A 19,572-nucleotide genomic window follows, 5' to 3' on the forward strand; every position below is an offset into this window, starting at 1 on the left:
TTTAATTTTGCTAATGGTGAATGTAAGCCAGGTTTCTAAGGTTTTCAATTTGGGGGTTTTATTTATTATTTTGTTTTCTTGATGGAAGAATGCTCCCTGGACTGATCCCAAAGCTAACAGGACCACAGTGTGGACTGAAGTGAAAATAGCCCACCAGTTGGAAGCCGGTGAGGACCCTTTCCACCTCTTGAGGACGCACTGGTCTTCTGGATACTCCTGCCCTCACACACCTGTCCCCTGGCCCCCCTAGATGTTGCTGCCAGGGAAGGCATGGTGCTCCCTGGGCCATCAGCGGTAGGGCAGGCCTGGGTTTTGGGGAACTGGCTGGCAGCAGGAGGATGTGAAGGCAGCCCCACCCCCAGTCCTATCCACGTTTGGGCCAGGATTCTCCACAAGCTGAGCCTGGCTCAGGGTGCAGGGCTGAGCCACCGCTCACATGATGACAGCATCTCAAATGTGCGTGGGGCCTGGTACTTTTCCAAGGGCTTTTAAATGCATTATCTTGTTGGAGGCTCATTTGAGGCAAGGACTCGAAGCAGACTGGAAAACAACTCATTTACTGACTCCTGAATGGGGAGAAAGCTGAATGCAGCGTATGTTTTGCTGAATCTCAAACCAAAACAACCTTTTGTTAAAGAACAAACAAATAAACAAAAATGCTGAACATCAGTTCACCAGGGAACACAGTCTGAACGGGGGCTCTGGGCAGAAAAATCACACAGCAAATTCAAATTCAACAAACATATACTGGGGGAGGGGGCTCCTGGGGTCACATGAGGGGCCATGAGGGGCCAGGGCGTGACAGTGAGAAGTCCTCCCTCTCATGAACAGGGTAGGGGTAGGGAGAAGCAAAAGCTTGGTTGTCTCAAGGTGGGTGGGTGGTGAGCCTGAAAATCTCAGCGACCAGGGTGGCTGCCCCTCTCCCAGGGCCCAGTGGCCTCCTCGTCCTCCTGAGAGCCAGGTAACAACCAACCGTTTCCCTAAACATCTGCTGACACAGACCTGACCTTTGGGAGTGGGGTTCTTGTCTCAGTGCTGTGGACTGGAGTTGTGGTCCCTCTCCTGAAGTGCTGCTGACTGCATCCCTCTTTCGTACAGCCCACTCCCACAGGCTGCAGGATGCGGGCCGGCTGGCCTTCTGCAACGTCACAGTCTGGCTCCAGCAGCTGAGGTCTGCTACCAGCCCAGCAGCCCAGTGGTGGGTGGTCCAGAAGTGGTGGCCAGGCTGTGTGACCAGAGCTTGGGCTGCAGCCAGGACCTGGAGCTGGTGGTCTATAATGACAAAGTCAGCTCCCTGAGCCGAGGCGTCCTGGCGAGATACGAGTAAGGCTCTCCCAGCCCTGGGCTCTTCCAAACCTTCAGGCTCCTTCTCACCCCTGCTCCCCAGAACTGCCCTGCATCCCGTCAGCTCCAGAAACACTCAGGGACAGCTGGTTTTCTCCATTACACAAGCCGATAGCGACAGCCTGCATCTAGGCTTAACTGTCTAACAGAGGAAAGTGGGGTCTCCTGTCCTCTTGCCTGCTCCCCAAGCCCCAGAGAAGACCATTAGCTCCAGCAGGAAGCCAAGAATCCTTTCCACACCTGGTACCTCCTTTCCCAAAACAGATATTTCCCTCTTGTCCCTCGTTCCTGTCTGCTGGGTACCATGTTTTGCTCCTGGCTGCCCTCCAACCCCAGGTGGGTGCTGGGATCTCAGACCTACCCACAGGAAGTTGCACTGGCTGTGATGGTCAGCCTGCTCCCCTCTCCCACCTGGCTGAGTGCAGGGCTTCGGCCTCCTCTCTCCTGGGACAGGAGTGCTGACACCCACCTCCCTCCCCAGTTACAGTGTGCTGGTGGTAATAGTTGTAGCCAAGTTCATCTGGAGCACTTGGCATCGCCTGCTCAAGCATATACAACCAGCTGCCCGATGTGGACCGGGTGTTCAGGCTTTGCACAAGCATTTTTCTGGGGCCAGGGGAAGCAGTCGTCTTGTCTTAAAGCCCTTTGGCTGTTGGGAGTGGCTCACAGCACACCCCTCCCCCACCCAGTCTCCCTGACGCCAGGCATGCAGGCAAGGCCCCAGCTGGGTCCCTGGCCCTAAGGCCACCTTTGTGTCCACACAAGGGAGACTCAGTTCTTCTGCTCTTTGACCCTGCATCCTGCAGCACCCTGAGAGCGGATAGTGCCAGCTGCCTGGAGAAGGAACTAGACCACCTCAGTGACCTCTGTTTCCTTCGGGGCATCTCAGAGGGAAACTGTTGAGAGCTGCTTATTGCAAGGCCATTAAGCAAGCTAATGACCCATGAAGGCTTCTGGCCTTTCCGGCTACCTCAGTCATGCCTCCCCTGGGCTCACAGAGCCCGCTGCCCACCGACCGACCGCCTTGTGACTGCTATTATTGTTACTTAAGGTGTCATGCCACAGTTTTCCCAGACAGGGTCCAGGTGTTGGAGCCGCTGCTTGCCTGTTCCGGCTGAGCCAAGGCTGTGCACACACCAGGCAGTTAATAAATATTTATTTGGAATCAAGCCCAGAAAGAGTCACCTTGATTTCCAAGGCTGGGTGGGGAAGGGACTTAGGAGTCTGGGGACATTTGGGCGGGGTGAGGTAGTCAGTGGGTCAGGGCACAGCCTGGGGACATGTGTCCTGCAGCCATGTTCTCCTCTGTTCCCAGCAGAGGAGGTTGGGCAGCTGCCTCTCTGCCAGATGGGGCCTGAGCCCCTGATCTCCTCTGTGCCCAGGTGGCTGCTGGGACGGAACACAAAAGGGGACAGAGGCGCTGCCTTCACTCTCACTGGAACTTAGAAGAAGCTGGCTCCCAGGTGCCCTGGGGCCAGCCTCACCTGCCTCACCTGGGCCCAGGTGGGACGTCTCCCTGAATCCTGGCCAGGTCTTGCCCTTCAGCAGTAGGATCGTATCTTCAGTGCCAAGGAAACATACCTGACCCAGTGCAACACTCAGCCTCAGGATGTGCTGGGGGCTGTGACAACCATCCCTGCAGACCTGGGCTTGCAAAGCCTGATGCTCATTTGGGAGAATGTGACAGCAGGGCCAGGGTCTCAGACCCGGGGGCAGGCCTCAGGGTGGGTTCTAAAACGGGGAGAGAAAGAGTGAGACAGAGGCAAAGATGTGATGTGGTGCAGCCATATTTAATTCAACCGCCAGTGAATTCTAAGGGGCCAGAGTAGAGGCTCCTCTCACTATAAAATTAAGTCCCTGCAGCAAGTCACCTCCACCTTTTCAAAGGGGTGGGCTGCCTGGAGATAGCAGCAGCCCTGGCCGCAGCACAGGCCTGGGCTCTCTGTAATGTGGGTGTCATGTGGGCAGCCTGGGGCTGGAAACAGGGCCACAGGCACCCATCTGGGCACCAAGTAGATGCAGGAGGCCTGAGGGCCAGCAGGCCAAAGGCATTGGGGCTGCCCATGCTTCCTGGAGCCCAAGATCATGCAAAGGCCCCACGAGGGAGTACAATTTGCAGAAGCTGGCAGTAGTCCCGCAGGCAACTCAAACAGCAATAGCCCAGTGCTTGCCACCCCTCCCCCAGAGCCCCACCAACCCCTAAGCTGTCTTCTAAGACATAAGGAGCCATTTCCATCATCACAACAACTAAAAACAAAAACAAACCAAAGCCCATCTCAAGGTGTAATCTTCCAATTGCTTAAAATTAATTAGTGCAAAGTGAGGCAGAGCCCTCTGTTGCTGGGCCAGGCGGTTGGCTGGCCTCACACAAGCCTGCGCCTCTTGGAGTCCCTCTCCGTGTCCCCCTCCTGGGCATCTTCCTCACAGCCGAGCGGGGACACCAGGTTCAGCAGAGGGTCCTCGGAGGCTCGCCCGAAGAGTGCCAGGAGGAGGGCCACACCGAAGCCTGTGGCACGCTCACCCTGTGGGCAAAGTGCAGGTGAAAATCCCTGCCAGTGGAGCCAGACCCACTCAGTGAGCCTGCCTCTGCGGGGAGGGGCTCTGGACCAGGGAAAGACACACACCCCCCACTTTCCCTGCAGACCCTCTTCTACTGTCTTGCCACACTCAGGGTCAAGGAGGGCTCTGACCTCACCCAGGTCTCATCGGGGTGCAAAATGGTGAGATCCAGGGCCTTGGGCCTCTTGCCGAGGACGGCCTGTCTGGGGAGTGACCGCACACAGCAGCTACTCTGTTCCCAGGGATGAGGAGACCAGAGATCAGGGGCACCACAGCTGGCTGGGAGGCTGGGCCATGAGCAATATGACCCTCAGTACAGAATGTTCCAGATGAGCTCAGCCTGCAGTCTGGAGCTCAAGGGGAAGGCATGGGTGGGGGCACAGACAGGCGGGCCAGCTAAGGAAGTGTCCTAATCGGGGAGGGGAGGGTACCCACTGAGGCCCTGGACTCACCGCGTGCACAGGTGCGGCGATGTCCAGATGAACCCAGACCCCGGGCCAGTCGAAGCCAATGTGTGAAGCAATGAAAAGGCCAGCACAGGAGCTGGGGCTGTTGTCCCGGTCCTGGGGAAACAGAAGAACAGATGGTGACCCTTCCCCTCCCAGCAGTGGGGGCGTGGAGGAGTTCCACCACGAGAACCTTCAGGGCTGCTTCTGCTTGGGCCTGCTGTGGATACCCCCACACTCTGGACCCACCCTGCCATCCTCAGCCACTGCCTCCCCAGGGGGGAGGGTCCAGTGCAGAGGAGGGACAGCTGAAAGGGTCCCGGGACCCCCAGGACCCTGCATGTCGGTTTAGGTCTGCCTTCACCCCAGGGAGAGGGGGCAGCCAGTAAAAGGGCTGATGAGGGGCAGCAGACAGACCTCAGGCAGGGAGGAAACCCAGCACCTGACGAGGTGGGTGCACTGGCAGGGAGCCGGGGAGTGGTACATCCTTCCCCCCTTAGGTGCCCCCCCACAGCACAGAACCAGGGCCTTGTGGGGCGACCCTCATCTACACTGCTGCAGTTTCTTGGGGTCCCAATGACTCCCTGAGGGCGGGGCTCTGCCTCCCCCCAGCTTGGGCGCCACTCCAAACCCACCGCCACAGAGTTCTTCATGTCCGCCACAGCCGAGGTGAACTCGCTGAAGTGCAGCTCGGGGCAGTAGACGAGCGGGTGCACCAGGTCCCCACACTTCCTCCCCGACTTCACGCAGGCTGCCTCCCACTCAGCGTTGTTGGTGAGCACAGCGGCATGGTACTTGCCCGTGGCGATGCCCTGGGAGGTGGCCCCGTGGGAGACCAGGAGAGGGAAACACACAAGGAAAGAGAGGAAACAAAGAAGTCAAAAGAGAGGCAGCGGGACGCAGACAGACGTAGAGCGGGGAGGAAGGTTTCCTGGCCTGGCCTGGCCTCCAGGCCTCGGTGCATAGGCTCCATGGCCTGTACCCTCCCTGGGTCCCTACCCAGGTTATGAAGATGAACTGACAGCAGCCCCTCCCTCCTGGAGTCCAGGTGGCCTTGGCTCTCACCTGAGCTCCAGTCAGCGTGGCCATGTCTAGGATGATGTCGGCCCCCAGGTCCTTGCAGGCGTAGGACACACCGTCCGCCAGCACCAGCCTGCCTTCGGCGTCCGTATTGTTGATTTCCACAGTCCTGTGGATGGCAGGGACCCCACTCAGGGTGGCACTCCCTGGGGCACTGGGAGTGAGTCCCTTTGGAACTGGGTGACCCCATCTGGAGCCCTTGTTTCTATAACTCCCCCCGGGGTGAGGGGGGGGCAGACACACCACTGTCCCCTACAGCCATGCAGTGCCAGGGTCAAGAGCCATCAGGTCAATCCTGCCCTGTCACTCTTCAGCTGGGAGCTGGGACAAGCCACCCAGCTCCTGGGCCTGTTTTCTTGTCTATAATACAGAAAACAGGGTTGTGTGGGGAGCATTTACACAGTTCCTGGCCCTAGGTAAATGCAGGGTTACCTCTCAGGGTAACCCTGGGGATGGGCACCTGTGAGGGGGGGGAAGAGCTCATCCGACTAAATCAGGGTGGGTCCTGAGCTCTTGAGCCAGGCACCCTCCTGGGCACCCCTGGAAGCAAGCAGCCTGTGGTCCAGGGCTACTTGTAATAGGGTGTCCTCCAACAGAATTTACCTCCTGGAGGGAGTAAGCAGGGTGAAATCTGCCCCCCAACCTGGAATGACTCAATCTGTCCTCGCCTGGGAAGGAGGGGACAGCATGCCCAGAGGGGACTGTAGCCAGCAGAGAGGTGGCCTTACTTTCCTGAGTACAGCAGGTGGATGTCATCGGGCCTCGTTGCATTGGGCCCCACTGAGTTCTCGGCCAAGCAGAACACGGCGTGCAGGTTGTCTTTGAAACCCTGGAGGGGATGTGGGCAGAGGATCCAGTTACAGGCTGGTGGTGCTCGGACCCCTCGAGTCCTTCTGACAAGCACATCTAGGGAGGCAGCAGGGCATTGCGGGGCAGGCAGGTAGCAGGAGCTGGGCTCTGTCCCCTAGGCTGGGCCTGCATTGCTGAGTGAGGTGAGTGCCTCATTGAATGCTGGTTGCACTCCTTGTTAATCTCCAGCCAGCAAGGGGACAAGAGAGCAGATGACTCGTGCTCCGTCTGCCACATCCCCCTGCAGAGCTCACGGTGGCCTGTGGCTTTGCTTGAGAGAAGCCCTAGGAAGGTCCATTTCAAATGAGGTCGAGCAGAGTAGAAGCGAGCGCCGGCCTGGTTCCAGGCCTGGCCCCAGAGGTGCTGGCCCCTCTGCCCTGTTGGAAGCCCCAGAGCAGTCAGGGTGCCCCCACCCCATGCGGACCAAGCCTCCTTTCTCCTGGAATTTCTGCTCAGGGAAACAGGCATGATTCGAAACTTTGCCAAGACCTTTTGCTCACACTTTCAGTTTACCCCCAGGAACCACGCAAACAGGTAGGCCCTATGGAGAGAGGAGACCCTGTATTTAATGACAGGAAAGGCTGGGCCTCTTAGAATGGGCCTGAAGGAGCTACACTAAGAAGGTAAGTCACCCCCACAGTGGTCAGGGCACACCACACCTTGGTTGAACAAAAACTTTTTATGGTACCGGGGCTTTTATGGTACCAAAGGACACATAGAATACACCACTGAACCTCAGCCCACTGAACGCGATCACAGCCCCAGGGCAGGGAAGGCCACCCTGAAGCTGTCTCTGCCTCTCACCTTCAGAGCCTTTGGCCTCTGATGGGTGCAGACCCCTCCACCAGGCCTGCAGAGGTGGGACCCCACTAACCTGCTTGACCGCGGCTCTGAAGGCCCCCAGGATGGCTGCGGCACCCCCGCAGTCTCTCTTCATCCCGGGCATGGTGGTCTAAGGACAGCACAAATGGTGAGAGAGAGGTGAGTGGGTGCTGACTGATATGCAACAGTGTCCCACCTGCCCCGTCCCACCCTGCCCGTCCCACCAGGGCCCCAGAGGGGTTCCCCAGGTCCGCAGGACCTAGAGAAGGGAAACCAGGAAATTCCCACTGGCCAGGAGGGTGTTCTCTAGAAGCAACAGGAAGTAATGGCCAGAAATCAGGGGACCCTTTCACCTGAAGAGACCTTTGGGGATTATCCAAGGGAACTTCAGGGGAGGGGACAAAGGACACATAGCAGTGGGACATCCAGAGGTGCAGTGGCCAGGGTGCTGCACAGCCACAGCCACCACAGCTTGGAAGCTGGGATGTGACCCATAGCCAGGCTGCCCAGGGAACAGGCCCCACTTCCTCGCTCTGGCACTTAAGCCGTCACCATCTGGCCTTGACACTTCTGTTCTCGGCTCTCTTTGCTCCTCCACGTCACTTTCTTGAACAATCCACTTGGGTTAATGTGAGCTCTTCCCAAATGTCACTGTCACATCACCAACCCCACTCCCACTGGTGAGTTTACCTGCAGTCCCACCACCCTGCCCACCATCTGCTAGCATCTCCTGGGTAGACCGGTTTAATGAGAGGCGGCTAGAAACAGAGGTGCCCTCCTGCCACAGAGGTAAATGTGATTTTCTATAAACTGGTGGAGAGTGGTTACATATTTTTACATTTTATAGGCTCCCAACGCTAATTGACAGGTTCATATTTTTAAATTAACAGCGGGTCATCACATGTAAGGATTCGGGTTTGAAATGTACCGAGAGATGTTTTGAACCTTTATCGGATTACATGAGCCTAGAGTTTTAATGGAAAGTATTTTTAGGTATAAACTGAGCTGCTTCTACAATTAAATCGAGCGAAAATGACCCAGCTAGCACTCTTGAAAACAAGCTGTCTCTTTTGACCTAAACTGCGAGAAAGCACAGGATTGTTTAAACAGAAAAACAGGGCCTAGAATCTGGAATCAAGCCACTTGCAAAATGGCCCATAGAAAATAGCTCGTGATGGTCACTGGAATTGCATCCCTGTCACTGGTGCAGCCTCCCAACCAGACGAATGCCCGACTGCAACAGTAAGTCTACTTACTGTGTTCTCCTCGCAGCGCCCCCATACCCCGTTCCTACTTTTATAAAAGAAACAATTCCCACAGGGACACTAAGGTGGCATTTGCCTTTTGCACTGCGCTGACACCTGCACCTACCAGCCACAAGTGACGAGTGGGCTGCAGGCACAGCACAGAGCGAGGCATGGCATGGAGTAAGCCCGTGGTGCCTGGCCTTGTTTCCAGCCCTCTAGGAAAGAAAAGCACTGCCCATTTCACTTGAGTTTCCTTGGTGAAGCAGTCAACTTATTAACCTGAAAAAACCTCGGCCGCTGAGTACAGCAGCTCTCAATAGTCTGAGGGAGCGGACGGTGCTCACAGAGCCCCGAGGGCTCCAGCCACCGGTGGAGGGCGGAGGGCCGGCGGGAGCGAGGCGGGCGCGGCCCGCGTGCTGATCTCTCTCTGCTGCTGTTCTCACCGGCGCCCTTACTTGAGAGAACAGCACGCACGTGGTGGCTATTCAGACTCAGGTGTCTGGCAAATATTTTCTCAAAAATGAACAAAGTGAGCCTCTCACTTCCAGGAAAATGGTTCTGTTGTTATTTGTTGCCAAAAATAAAGTTGAGCTTTGAAGCAAAAAAAAAAAAAATCAAAAAAAAAAATCAGAATTTTGGAAAACTTGTATCTGCCTCCAGCTTCTGAATACTCAATGACTTTTTCTTCCCCATTGATTTTTTACAGAGAGTGGAAGGGAGGGAGAGAGAGAAAGAGAGAAACATCATTGTGCGAGAGACACATCCACCGGTTGTCTCCCGCATGTGCCCTGACCTGGGCCGAGCCTGCAACTGAGGCACGCGCCCCTGGCCGGAATCAAACTTGAGACCCTTTAGTCCAGGGCCAACAGAACCACTGAGCCAAACCATCTAGGGCATCGATGGCTTTTTACATGAGAGGATGGTGATATTAACAAATGTGATTTTTAAAATAATATGATATAATGAAATGTGTCAAGTTCCAGAAGTTCTGCATAACTCTGCAAACAATATGCATTCAAAGTTCAAGCTGGACCATGTGATTTTAATGTAACAGAGCATAAAAGTTCACTGACATTGTTTCAGGTTCCACATTAGAATGAATCTTTCCAGAGCTACCACTTGTCAAGTCTTAGTGTAATAGCAAACAAGAATGGCCTCAGTTCTGAGAATTGTACTAAACTACTCCCTTTCCAACTATAAAGTGAATGCGACCAGATTTTCTTTTTACATTTCAGCTGAAACAATGTATCAAGATACACTAAATACAGAAGCAGAAATGTGACCACAGCTGTCTTCTATTAAGGCAGGCACTTAAAGAGATTTACAAAAATGTAGCATGATGCCACTCTTCTCACTAATTTTTTTCACTTTGGAAAATACAGTTATTTTCAAAAAATTATACCATTTACATTAACATGCAAGTCAACAATGGGTTTATATTGTTATTTAAAAATGAATTAGTAAACATATCCTTAAAATTTCCCTGTTTTAATTCCTAGTAGGGTAAATATCAACAGACATCACCCTTATACACAATACCTCTTTGGATCCATATTTTTTAAGAGTGTAAGGGGTCTGAGACTAACATAGTTGACACCTGCTAGTTCACAATGATCCTGATTTGCCTTTGAAACCTTTGGAAATGGTGCTGTGATAGTTCCTGCTAAATTGGGAGCTGGTGCCACCAGCAAAACGACTAATTCATAGGAAGCCAGCTTCTCCCTCTGACCCTCCAACAGCCAACATCCAAAAAAGCATCTGATCCCAGAAGAAACAAGCCCACAGTTCTACCAGCCAGCACTTAGCTGCCTCCAGGGCAAGGGGCGGGGGAGGGGGGCACCAGGGGAGCTAGAGAGGACTCATCAGCCAGGGGGAATTTAAAGGCAGTAATAAACCGACTAAAAGTCAGTTTGCCTGTTGTCATCAGTGATAAATTATTCCTCCCCCCAAAAAACCTGTTGTTGGTTGAAGTGAGTCCTAATCATATAAATAAAAGCTTCAAAATGCCTATTTTAATTACTTATCCTTTTAGAAACATTATTCTAATGGATGGTAATAACTGCCGGCTTCACAGCTGGCCCCGCGCACACAGCCTCAGCGATGAGCCTCAATTCTGAGGACGGTTCGGAACAGCCGGAATCGTGCGGGCTGGCGTCAGGGTCATGGTGTCTAGTGTCTGCGATGTCACATGCTCCTGCCTTCAAACAGTGCATTCAAAGCAAACTCAAGGGTGCCACGAGCGTAGGTCTCCTGGCTTCTCTCAATCTACGTGAACACCCGGAGTTGTGCTTAAAATGTCTTTACTCCACAGACATTCCAAAGCTGCTAGAATACATCTCAAAGAACTGAACACATGGACAGCATCACAATTTCTGGCTTCTTGGGAGACTGGATTGTTAGCAGCCTCTACCAAGCAATCCATACGCTGAAGACTCTTCCTGAGTATGTGTGTATTGGTTGCTTCATGTCAAAAAAATTCCTCAAAATTAAAATTAATAGTGTTTTTATCAGCCATGAGTGAAGAGAGACTAGCAAATCTGGTACCTCTGTCTGTCTGGTGAATGTAAAGATGTGAAGATCAATTCTGATAAAGTCATTGACAGATCTGCAGACGGTAAGGCCTGAGAGCAGCAACTACAAGGCTAACCTCTACCAGCACAACCAGTATGGAGGCATAAGCTTTTTCTTTAAAAAAAAAAAAAAAAATTACCCCCTGGGCAAGTAGCTCCAGTGGTTAGAATGTCATCCTGATAAGCCAAGTTAGCAGCTCGATCCCGGGTCAGGGCACATACAAGAATCAACCAATGACACATAAACAAGTGGAGCAACACACTGACGTTTCTCTCTCTGTTTCCTTCCCTCCCTCTAAAATCAATCAATAAAAAAATAAAATACAATAATAAAAAATAAAGTTACATTAATGCTATTTAAAAGTGTTAATCCATCAGTTTCCTTCATCTGTACTGTAACATTTATTTTAAGGTTTTTACTGGCATGAAAATATGTATGGAATTCAGTAAAAGAGAATTCACTATTAGTTAATTCACTATTGGTGTGTGATTTTTAAAACCTTTATTATAATTAGTTTCATTTCCTGATTAGTCCTGAAAATAATTTTGTTGCTTGAAGGAGGAAAGATGTTAAAAACAACAAAAAAAAAACCCCAGATCATCTACTGTAGGCACCAAATACACTAGACAGGCTAAAATGGCAAATAATAGCACAATACCTACTCTAAATAGCAACTGACACTGGGGTTCAATGTCTGAGAGGCAACAGGGAGTGGTGGGGTGCAGGGCAAACTGCAGTATGTAGGCTCTATCCACGGGGCAGCCACCACTGAGCTCCAGCACAATGTCACCAGGTGGGAACGTGGAACCAGCACTGCCAGATCTTCTGAGTTTACAAAAGGTCAGAAATCCAGTCTTTTGTGAGTATCCTTCCTGTTTTTAAAAGGTGGTAACTAATTCAAATTTTAAAACACCATTTGGGTCAACAGGACACATCTGTGAGCCACGCGGGCAGCTAGTTCTCCGTGTCTGCTCTGCACGAGTGCAGCTTGTCCCCTCCCTTCTAAAGCTTCCTCTTGGGGGTGGTAGCTTCTCTTCCCTTCAGATTTCCTTGTGCATAAATTTCACATGTCTGCTCCTTCCGAGTCCCTCCCCAGTCTCCGTCCCTTAGAGCCCAGCCCAAGCTTGGTGTACAAGTGTGTGGGGTGAGCAGATGAAGGTGTCTGGCTCCTATACCCAGCAGGCCCCAAACGCGCTGGGTATGGAGGAGGGCAGGCTGCTCAGAGAGGGGGGTGGACACAGGCACAGATGGGCATTCCATAGGTACCCATCCTCCTGAGACGGGGGACTTCAAGGGCCACCCACAGGAGTGACTGCTGAGACTTTGGCCTCACAGCCCTGCTCCCAGGCAGCTTGCCTCCAGGCCCACATCCCCCTGGCTTTACCTTGGGCGTCTGCTTTCTGAGCGGTTTGTGTGGACCACCCCTGAGCATTCTGTCCCTGGAAACCTGGGGCAGTCGTGGAGATGGGGGGCGTCACCCGGGTCCTTTTCATCTCCACACAAAAGAGACACCTGATTCCTTGCACGCTGCCTCCCGATTCTGCTTTCCTACCCTGTAAATCACTTCTGTAGCTTGCTTCTGGATCCTATCCAGATTTTCCGTTTCCAGACGCCTGTTTGTAGTGTGGGCATGTAACTGTATCCCTCTCAGAAGGCCAATCGGGCCCACTGACTCTCTTCCTGAACCCGGCTCCCCAGAGGCACGCCCAACTCGAGCTCCCAGAAACCTGGCCACGTTCTTCCAACAACTGAGAGCAGAACACCCACCTGGGTCCCCCGCACCCTGGACTGCCCGAGTGCTGGCCCCAGCACCTCACCTTCCCTTTGATGCTCAGACCCCCGGTGTCATAGACGATCCCTTTGCCCACCCATGCAATGGTCTGGGTGGCTCCATCCGGGGTGTGGCTCAGGACAGCCAGAGCTGGGGGGTGGAGGGCAGCTTTGCCAACGCCATAGATTCCTACGGGAAGCACAGGGAGGGGGCGGTTAGGCTCAGGCTGAACTGAGCAGAGGACTCCCAGCAGCCCCCCCCGAAACACCGGTTCTCCCACCAGAGGTCTCCTCTGGCTTTGGGGTGTTTCTCCTGGAGAGCTGAGCGCCAGGCAGAGCTCCCTGCCCCCTCCTGCCCCGGCCAGCGGGGGATGAGGAATGCAAATTAGTTCCAAAGCTCTGGCCTGCACACGAATTCTATGCGAAGCATTGTTAGGCAAGAAAACCCGCTGAGGAAAAAATATTGTATCGTTCCCAGAAAGAAATGAACAGGCCTGCAGAATGAAATGATTTTTGGACAATGCTTCAAGGCTGCTCCAGCCCACGCTCGCTCTCCCGCCCTGAACCCTCTGTGCACTCGGCACCGCACCACCCTCTCCAAGCTCACTCCAACCGCTGCCTCACTGTTCAGTTTACGCCCCATCTTCTCGAGAAAACCCTGGCCTGCCGTGGGCAGAGTCCACACCTCAGGCCCCCTAATAACCGAACTGAATGATCCCTCCAACTAGGGCAAGAGCCAATAATGGGTGCCTGACAAACTCCTACTCACCCTGCAAGACCCACTGCAAAGGATGCCTCCTCTGTGAAGCTTTCCCTGACAGGAGTGGCCTCTCCACTTGTAACTGGCACCTGTAAGATGATCTCCCCCCTAAGTATGGACAGGCTCTCTTGTCTCACCTCTTCTGGATATAGCAGATGAGATTCCACCTCCAAGATCAGGTTACAAAAAGAGACCCTGTCTATATCTTGGGCTTGCTTGCTCTTTCTTGCTCTCTGACTGAGACCTTGCCCTGAGGAAGCAGCTGCCACATTGTGAGCCACTCAAGGAGAGGCCCACGTGTCAAGAACAGCCTGCAAGCCCGAGGCCTGCTGGCAGAGCCATGAGTGAGACTTGCCGGGAGCACATCCCTGGCCCTGGTCAAGCTTTCAAATGATGGCAGCCCAGTCCACACCTTGATGGCGGCCTGGGAGATACCCCGGGCCCAATTCCCCACCCACAGAGCTGTGAGATCATGAGTGTGTGTCCCTTTCAGCTGCTACCTTCTGGGTAATTTGTTCTGAGGCCACAGATAACAAATATGGTGACCCTCCCCAGCCGGTCTGACACTGCCCTGGTCCTCACTGCCCCTCCAGGGCCCAGGGAGTGCGGGAGATGGACCTGGTAATCAGGGAAGGCTCTTCGAGGAAGTGGCTTTGAGCCGAGGTGTGCAGGGTGTGGCAGCCCTGCCCTGAGAGTATCTTGGGGGAACATATTCCAGATAGAGAGAGCCGTAGTACAAGGCCCTGGGGTGGACGTGACCGTGTGTATTCGAGGAACAGAAAGGCCCTGCTGAGTTGGCCCAGGGACCAGGACAGCACCACGTGAGGAGGCTGGACAGGGAGCAGGCGGGGGAGGACTTGGCTCCCACGGCTTCCAGAATCTGAATCAGAATCTGAATCACTGCCTCTTTTCTCCCCAGTGACGGTCTGCTTCCCAGGGTCCGGTCTTGGGGTTAGATACAGGCCGGTTTCTTTCAGGATGAAGTCTGGGATGACACACCATGTGGCCCAGTGCCACTCTGCCAGCCAAGGTGCCCCAGAGCACTCCGAGGCCCAGACCTGCAAGGACCAGCCCCACTCACCTCCAAATCCTCTTGTCTTCAGCTCTTCGTCCCGGATGACCGTTGGGGCGATCCCCAGATCTTTTCCAACTTTCTTAATCTCCTGGATGTGTTTGTGGAAAAAACACCACCACAAAGACACGTGAAGACGGCTTAACTCAAGGCGAGGCCAAGGCTCTGGGCCAAGGACGAGCTGATGGCTGCATGGCTGGGGAGGAACCAGGCTTGGAAGCCAGCGGCTCTGACTCTCTCGCTTTGAGTGTGATTAAACCCAGGAGAGAAGGCTCGCCCTCCAAACTGCAATTTCCTGCAGCTCATGGCTGGAGTCCTGCAGAGGGGCCTTCGAAGGAGGCTCTGTCCCCCCCATCCGCCCTCGGTCAAGGCTGCTGGCCCCTTGGAGCTGCGTGGACAGTAGGACTTTGTCCACAGCAGCCCCAGGCTTCCCCAGGCAAAGTGCAGAGACTGAACACTGTCGCCCTCTAGCCCCCAGCTTTCCTATGACCCTCCCTGGGGTCTACCGACACCCACCCATCCTGGCCCCACTCCCTGGCATGAACCTCAGGCCATGCACCTCAAGGAAGGTGTCTGTGTTCATCTCATTGCAGGGTGTGTCCACAATGCGGGCCGCCAGCCGTACACCATCCGTGGCGTTTGTCAAGCACTAGAAAAAAAATCACAGGCTGTCACGGGAGCAGGTGGACGGGGCTGCCCTCTCGTCCATTCCCCTGGCGATCAAAAGGTGTCAGAGGCACATGTCAGCTGGGGGAGGTTATGGGGCTACTGACAAAACAGCAAGGGGCAGGCGGAGGGGAAGCAGGAGCCACACTGCCTGCTCTGGCGCCCCAGATCCTGACCCCCCCGCAATCTACAGAAAGTTCACACCCACCTCCAGAGCGACACAGCGACCCTTCAGCCTGGCGTCCTGACCTGGCATAAGTGGGGCCCACCTTCCTTTCCAAGCCTCCTCTACTCCTACCCTCTTCCTCCCAGTGGCGGATGACCCTGTGCCCTGGGCACTCCTGCCTGTGGCTTCTGCCGGTCCCCACGCCCTCTCAGGAGGAGGTGCTTCCCTCTATTATGGCCACGTTTGAGCCCCCAGACCCGACGCCGTGCTCCAGCCCCCAATGGGATGGTATCAGGAGGCCGCAGGGAGGTCCTGAGGGTGGGTCCCATGATGGGATTAGGGTTCCTACGAGAAGGATGAGCCCCGAGTACGCTCCCTGCCCCATTAGGATACAGAAGGAGGTGACCACCTGAAAGCCAGGCGGGGAGCCCTCATCAGAACCCACCCCGCTCTCGAACTTCCAGCCTCCAGAACCGCAAGAAGTAAATGTCTGTTGGTTAAGCGGCCACATCTATGGTATTTTCTCATGGCAGCCTGAGCTAATACACCCTCCCTTCTGTTCTCATGAAGACCCCAGCCATCCTATGAGGCGCTTCTCAGAGGCCACAGCCCCCAGAAGCTCCTCAGGATCCTCCCAAAGGGGTAAAACCACTCTGTGGCCCAAGCCTCTGGCCTGCTGGCCCTCCAGGAGGCATTTTTCTGACATAAGCCCCCTGGGAAAATGTGTTGTAAATGCCCGCCCACCCTCGTTTCTCTGGTGATCTGATGCCATACTGCTCTGGGCACAGGAGGGAAGAAACAGGCAGACCTGCTGTATGTGACTGACCCGCCACCCAGCACCCAGACTGGAGCAGGACCCTGACACCAGCCACCACAGGAGCTTCAGGCAGGGGCCAACGCACACCTGCAGACTCGTTCCAGAAACTGGCTGCCCCCCATTTCACTTCTGCTTCACCCCTGACCTGCAAGTTTTCTGCCTTCTCATCTGTTTCTGCCCCACTCGATCCCCCCTCCCCGAAGCTTCAGACAGGAAACGATATTAAAGGATTAAGGCAGGTTTAGCGGGGTGCAGACAGCATTGCGTTCATCTGCACCTTTTCCAGCCCCCTGGTGTCAGGGAGGGCAGGCTCAGGGTCGATAGCGCCAGCCCCTCCACATCCCAGGCCCTATCTAATTGCTTCGTGAGCTCCGTCTGTTCCGAGGTAATTAAACCCCAAAGCCTCAAAGGCAGAGCCGTAGGACTTGACAACTCAGATATGAAATGTGGCTGTGGGGTCCCGGTGACTGTCAGCGGGCTCTCCCCCAGGGAGGACCAGGGTTCCCACCTGTGGGCGTCACAGAGATCCACTGCTCATCTCTGACTCAGGCCGTGGCTGCTGTCTGAGAAATGCGTCAATGCCCTGAGACTCGTCTCAAAGGAGGCCAGGTGGCCGCCATGCAGACCTCCAGTGAGCAAGCTCCCCCACGCAGGTGGTGCGGGTTCGAGGGCAGAGAGCACACAGAGCCCTGTGGACTCGGGGAAGCGCTCGCCCTTTGTCATACCTCAGTTTCCTCATCACAAAAGCAGGATCATTCATTCACTCATTCCATCCATGCTCATGTGAGCACCTACCATGTGCCACACTGGACTCAGAATCCAAAGATGTCCAAGAGACTCAAGTCCAGCAGAGGCCACAGCACACCATTCCATTCAATACTACAGAGGGGGGATGTGTGAGAGGCCACAGACACTTGAAGGGGACAAGGACCTAGATGGGGGCTGAAGAGGTCCCCACAGAGAAGAAAAGGCCACACGGGGTATCAGAACCTCCAGTGCTCACAATTCAAGACGGACAGCAAGCAGCCTCAGTTAAAACCTGACTCTACCGCTTGCTGGTGTGGCCCCAGCAAGTCACTTCATGTCTCTGAGTCTCAGTCTGCTCAACTCTATAATGGGAATAATAACAGGAGCCACCTCACAGGGCCATTGTGAGAATTCAGTAACCTGACCTGTGAGTGTGCGCACACTCGCCAAGAGCAGGGCCTGATGCCTGACAAGCACTCGGTAGCCACTGGTGATCATGTGGCCAGCTTTGGCTTCCTAAAGCAATGGGAGAGGGAGCTGGAGGGAGGGACTTGGAGGCAGCAGGACCAGTTAAGGGACTACTACAGTGGTTCAGAAAAGCAGTGTGGGAGGGGGCACCCCAAGATAGTGGCAGTGGGAAAGTGCTGGGGAAATTATGTGTCAGAACACGTCCCTGCCCTCCAGGAGCTCCGGAGGTGACGGTGACAGCTTTCCCAAGACAGAAGGGTGAGATGGGAGAAAGGACAACCTGGGTCTGGCTGCTGGAGTGGGGACTGGAGGTGGGGAGGGCCAAGGCACAGTGGTGGATGTGAGAAGGAGGAACCTGACATTCAGTCCATACAAGGACTTCTGAGTTGGAAATCACTTCCAGCCCTGCCTTGCCCCCAAAGGATTATTCTGAGGATCCAGTGAAGTAACATACATAAAAGTATGCGGTAAAGGGGAGTGTGATATATACGTGCACAGGATTACTAGCATTAAAACATGAAAGCGCCTGGCACTACTTAGGGGCTCAACCATTGGCTGAGCAGAACCACACCCTGAAAACAAAGACCACCTTGAGGGAGAGGGAGCTGGGAGCCCGTCTGGAAAGGCCTCCGGGGCCTTCTCAGGAATTACAGCAGCCCTCCCATCTTCTTCAAGAAGGGAGAGAGTGCTCCCCAGACGCCCCTCCCAGTGGCCCAGGGACACTGGTTGAATGTCCGGACACCCACTTGCAAAGTGGACACTTCCACTGGCCCGTTGTCTTGTCCCACCAGGAAAAACTCCACTGTGACCGTCTTCTTCTCGGCGCGCCGGGAAGCCCCCGAGCGGTGGGTGAACAGGGGGAAGGCTCGGGCCAGGGCACAGGCAGAGGCGAAGGCGTCCGACCGCTCACACACCATCTGCAGCAGAGGAGACTGATGAGCAGAAGGGACAGGCCACGGGCGCCCAGGGAGCCGCGATCGCCGCGCTGGGCTCGCAGCTGGGTCTGAGGCACCAGCACACAGTCTGGACACAGGTGGCCCAACGCGGCCACCGGCCCGGGCCTTCCCCCAGACCAGTGTTGCTCCTTGAGAAAGGAAACCTCAGCGACTACAGGCCCCTCAGGCCTCCTGCGGCAGGAAAGCAGAACCGGGAGGACCGACAGTAGGCCCCAGTCTGGGCCTGTCTCCCACGTGCCTACAGAACTGATCTGGGGGAAAAGGCTTCCTCCCCGCCCTCAGCTGCCCCGTCTGGAGGACAGGGGTCACCACCGGGGCTGCGGCGGCGGCGCTCCTGCGGAGCGCTCGCGCGGCCGGGCTGGGCGGCTCCCGACGGCGAGCGCCCCCTCCCGCGGCACTCACCACGATGCACCGGTGGGTCCCTGGCGGCAGGCAGGTCCGCGCCAGCCGGGTGACGAAGTGCGCGGCGGAGGGGCTGTTGTGCCGGCTCACGCGGGCGGGCAGGGCGGCCACGGCGGCGTAGTTCAGATAGAGGGGGCAGCTGTCCGTGGGGTTGGGGTTGAGCGTGCTTAGGGCGGCCTGCCACAGCTGGAGGGGAGACAAAGACAGACACGGCTTCGCGCGGGCCGCGCGCCGGGTGCCCGCGGGGGGGGGGCGCGGGCCCCGGGCGCGGGCGCGGGCGTCGCGCGGGCTCAGTGTGTGTCTGCGGCACGACTGCGCCCGCGGGCCACGCGGCGGGGCTGACAGGGCCAGTGTGGGGCTGCTCTGCTTCGAACGCGGGGAGCCCTTGCGGGTGGGCCCCGGCCAGGTGCCACTGAGAGTGGGACAAGCGGGCACTGCGCCGGCTCCCTCGAGGAGGCCCGGCGCGCGGGGCCGGCCATGCGGAGGCGGCGGCCGGCCTGGAGGCCGCCAGGCCCGCGCCCCGGGCGGCGTCGGGCGGGCCGGGCGGGGCCTCCGCGCCCCCCGCGCCCGGACCCGCCTGTCCTCCGCCGGCCCGCGGGGCGGCGCATGGCGGCGGCGCGGCCCGCTCACCTCCTCGGTGACCCGGGGCTGCAGCTTCCCGCGGATGTGGCTCCAGGGCACGCGGTGCAGGTGGTGCAGCTGGCCGAGCAGCAGCAGCGGCCGGCTCTGCGGGTCCGCGTCCCCCGCGCTCGCCTGGAACTGCAGCCCCACGTTCGCCATCTTCGCCCCCCCGCCGGCCGCCGCGCCCGCTGCGCTCGGGCCGCCGCTCC

General features: G+C 55.9%; 1 protein-coding gene across 3 annotated transcripts; it reads right to left on the bottom strand.

Annotated features, from left to right (window-relative positions):
• Positions 1–541: 541 nt before the first annotated feature.
• On the bottom strand, positions 542–19,572 carry NPEPL1 (aminopeptidase like 1). 3 transcript variants are annotated; one of them, XR_013999669.1, is made up of 14 exons: positions 19,373–19,572; positions 18,743–18,928; positions 18,131–18,301; positions 15,080–15,169; positions 14,530–14,611; positions 12,736–12,878; positions 7,153–7,230; positions 6,158–6,258; positions 5,415–5,538; positions 4,985–5,161; positions 4,356–4,466; positions 3,610–3,866; positions 2,926–3,075; positions 542–1,272 (listed from the first exon to the last, which is right to left on the bottom strand). XR_013999669.1 is itself a non-coding variant. In XM_081149172.1 (12 exons), the coding sequence occupies exons 1-12, from the start codon at positions 19,520–19,522 to the stop codon at positions 3,708–3,710; spliced, it is 1,572 nt and encodes a 523-aa protein (XP_081005298.1). In that variant the 5' UTR covers positions 19,523–19,572; the 3' UTR covers positions 3,114–3,707. The 3 variants fall into 3 exon arrangements, 1 of the variants encoding a protein (XP_081005298.1); XR_013999670.1 differs by lacking the exon at positions 542–1,272 and adding an exon at positions 2,485–2,730; XM_081149172.1 differs by lacking the exons at positions 542–1,272; positions 2,926–3,075 and having other exon boundaries at positions 3,114–3,866.

Source organism: Miniopterus schreibersii, assembly GCF_964146895.1.
Source record: "Miniopterus schreibersii genome assembly, chromosome: 10".
Classification (NCBI taxonomy): Eukaryota; Metazoa; Chordata; class Mammalia; order Chiroptera; family Miniopteridae; genus Miniopterus; species Miniopterus schreibersii.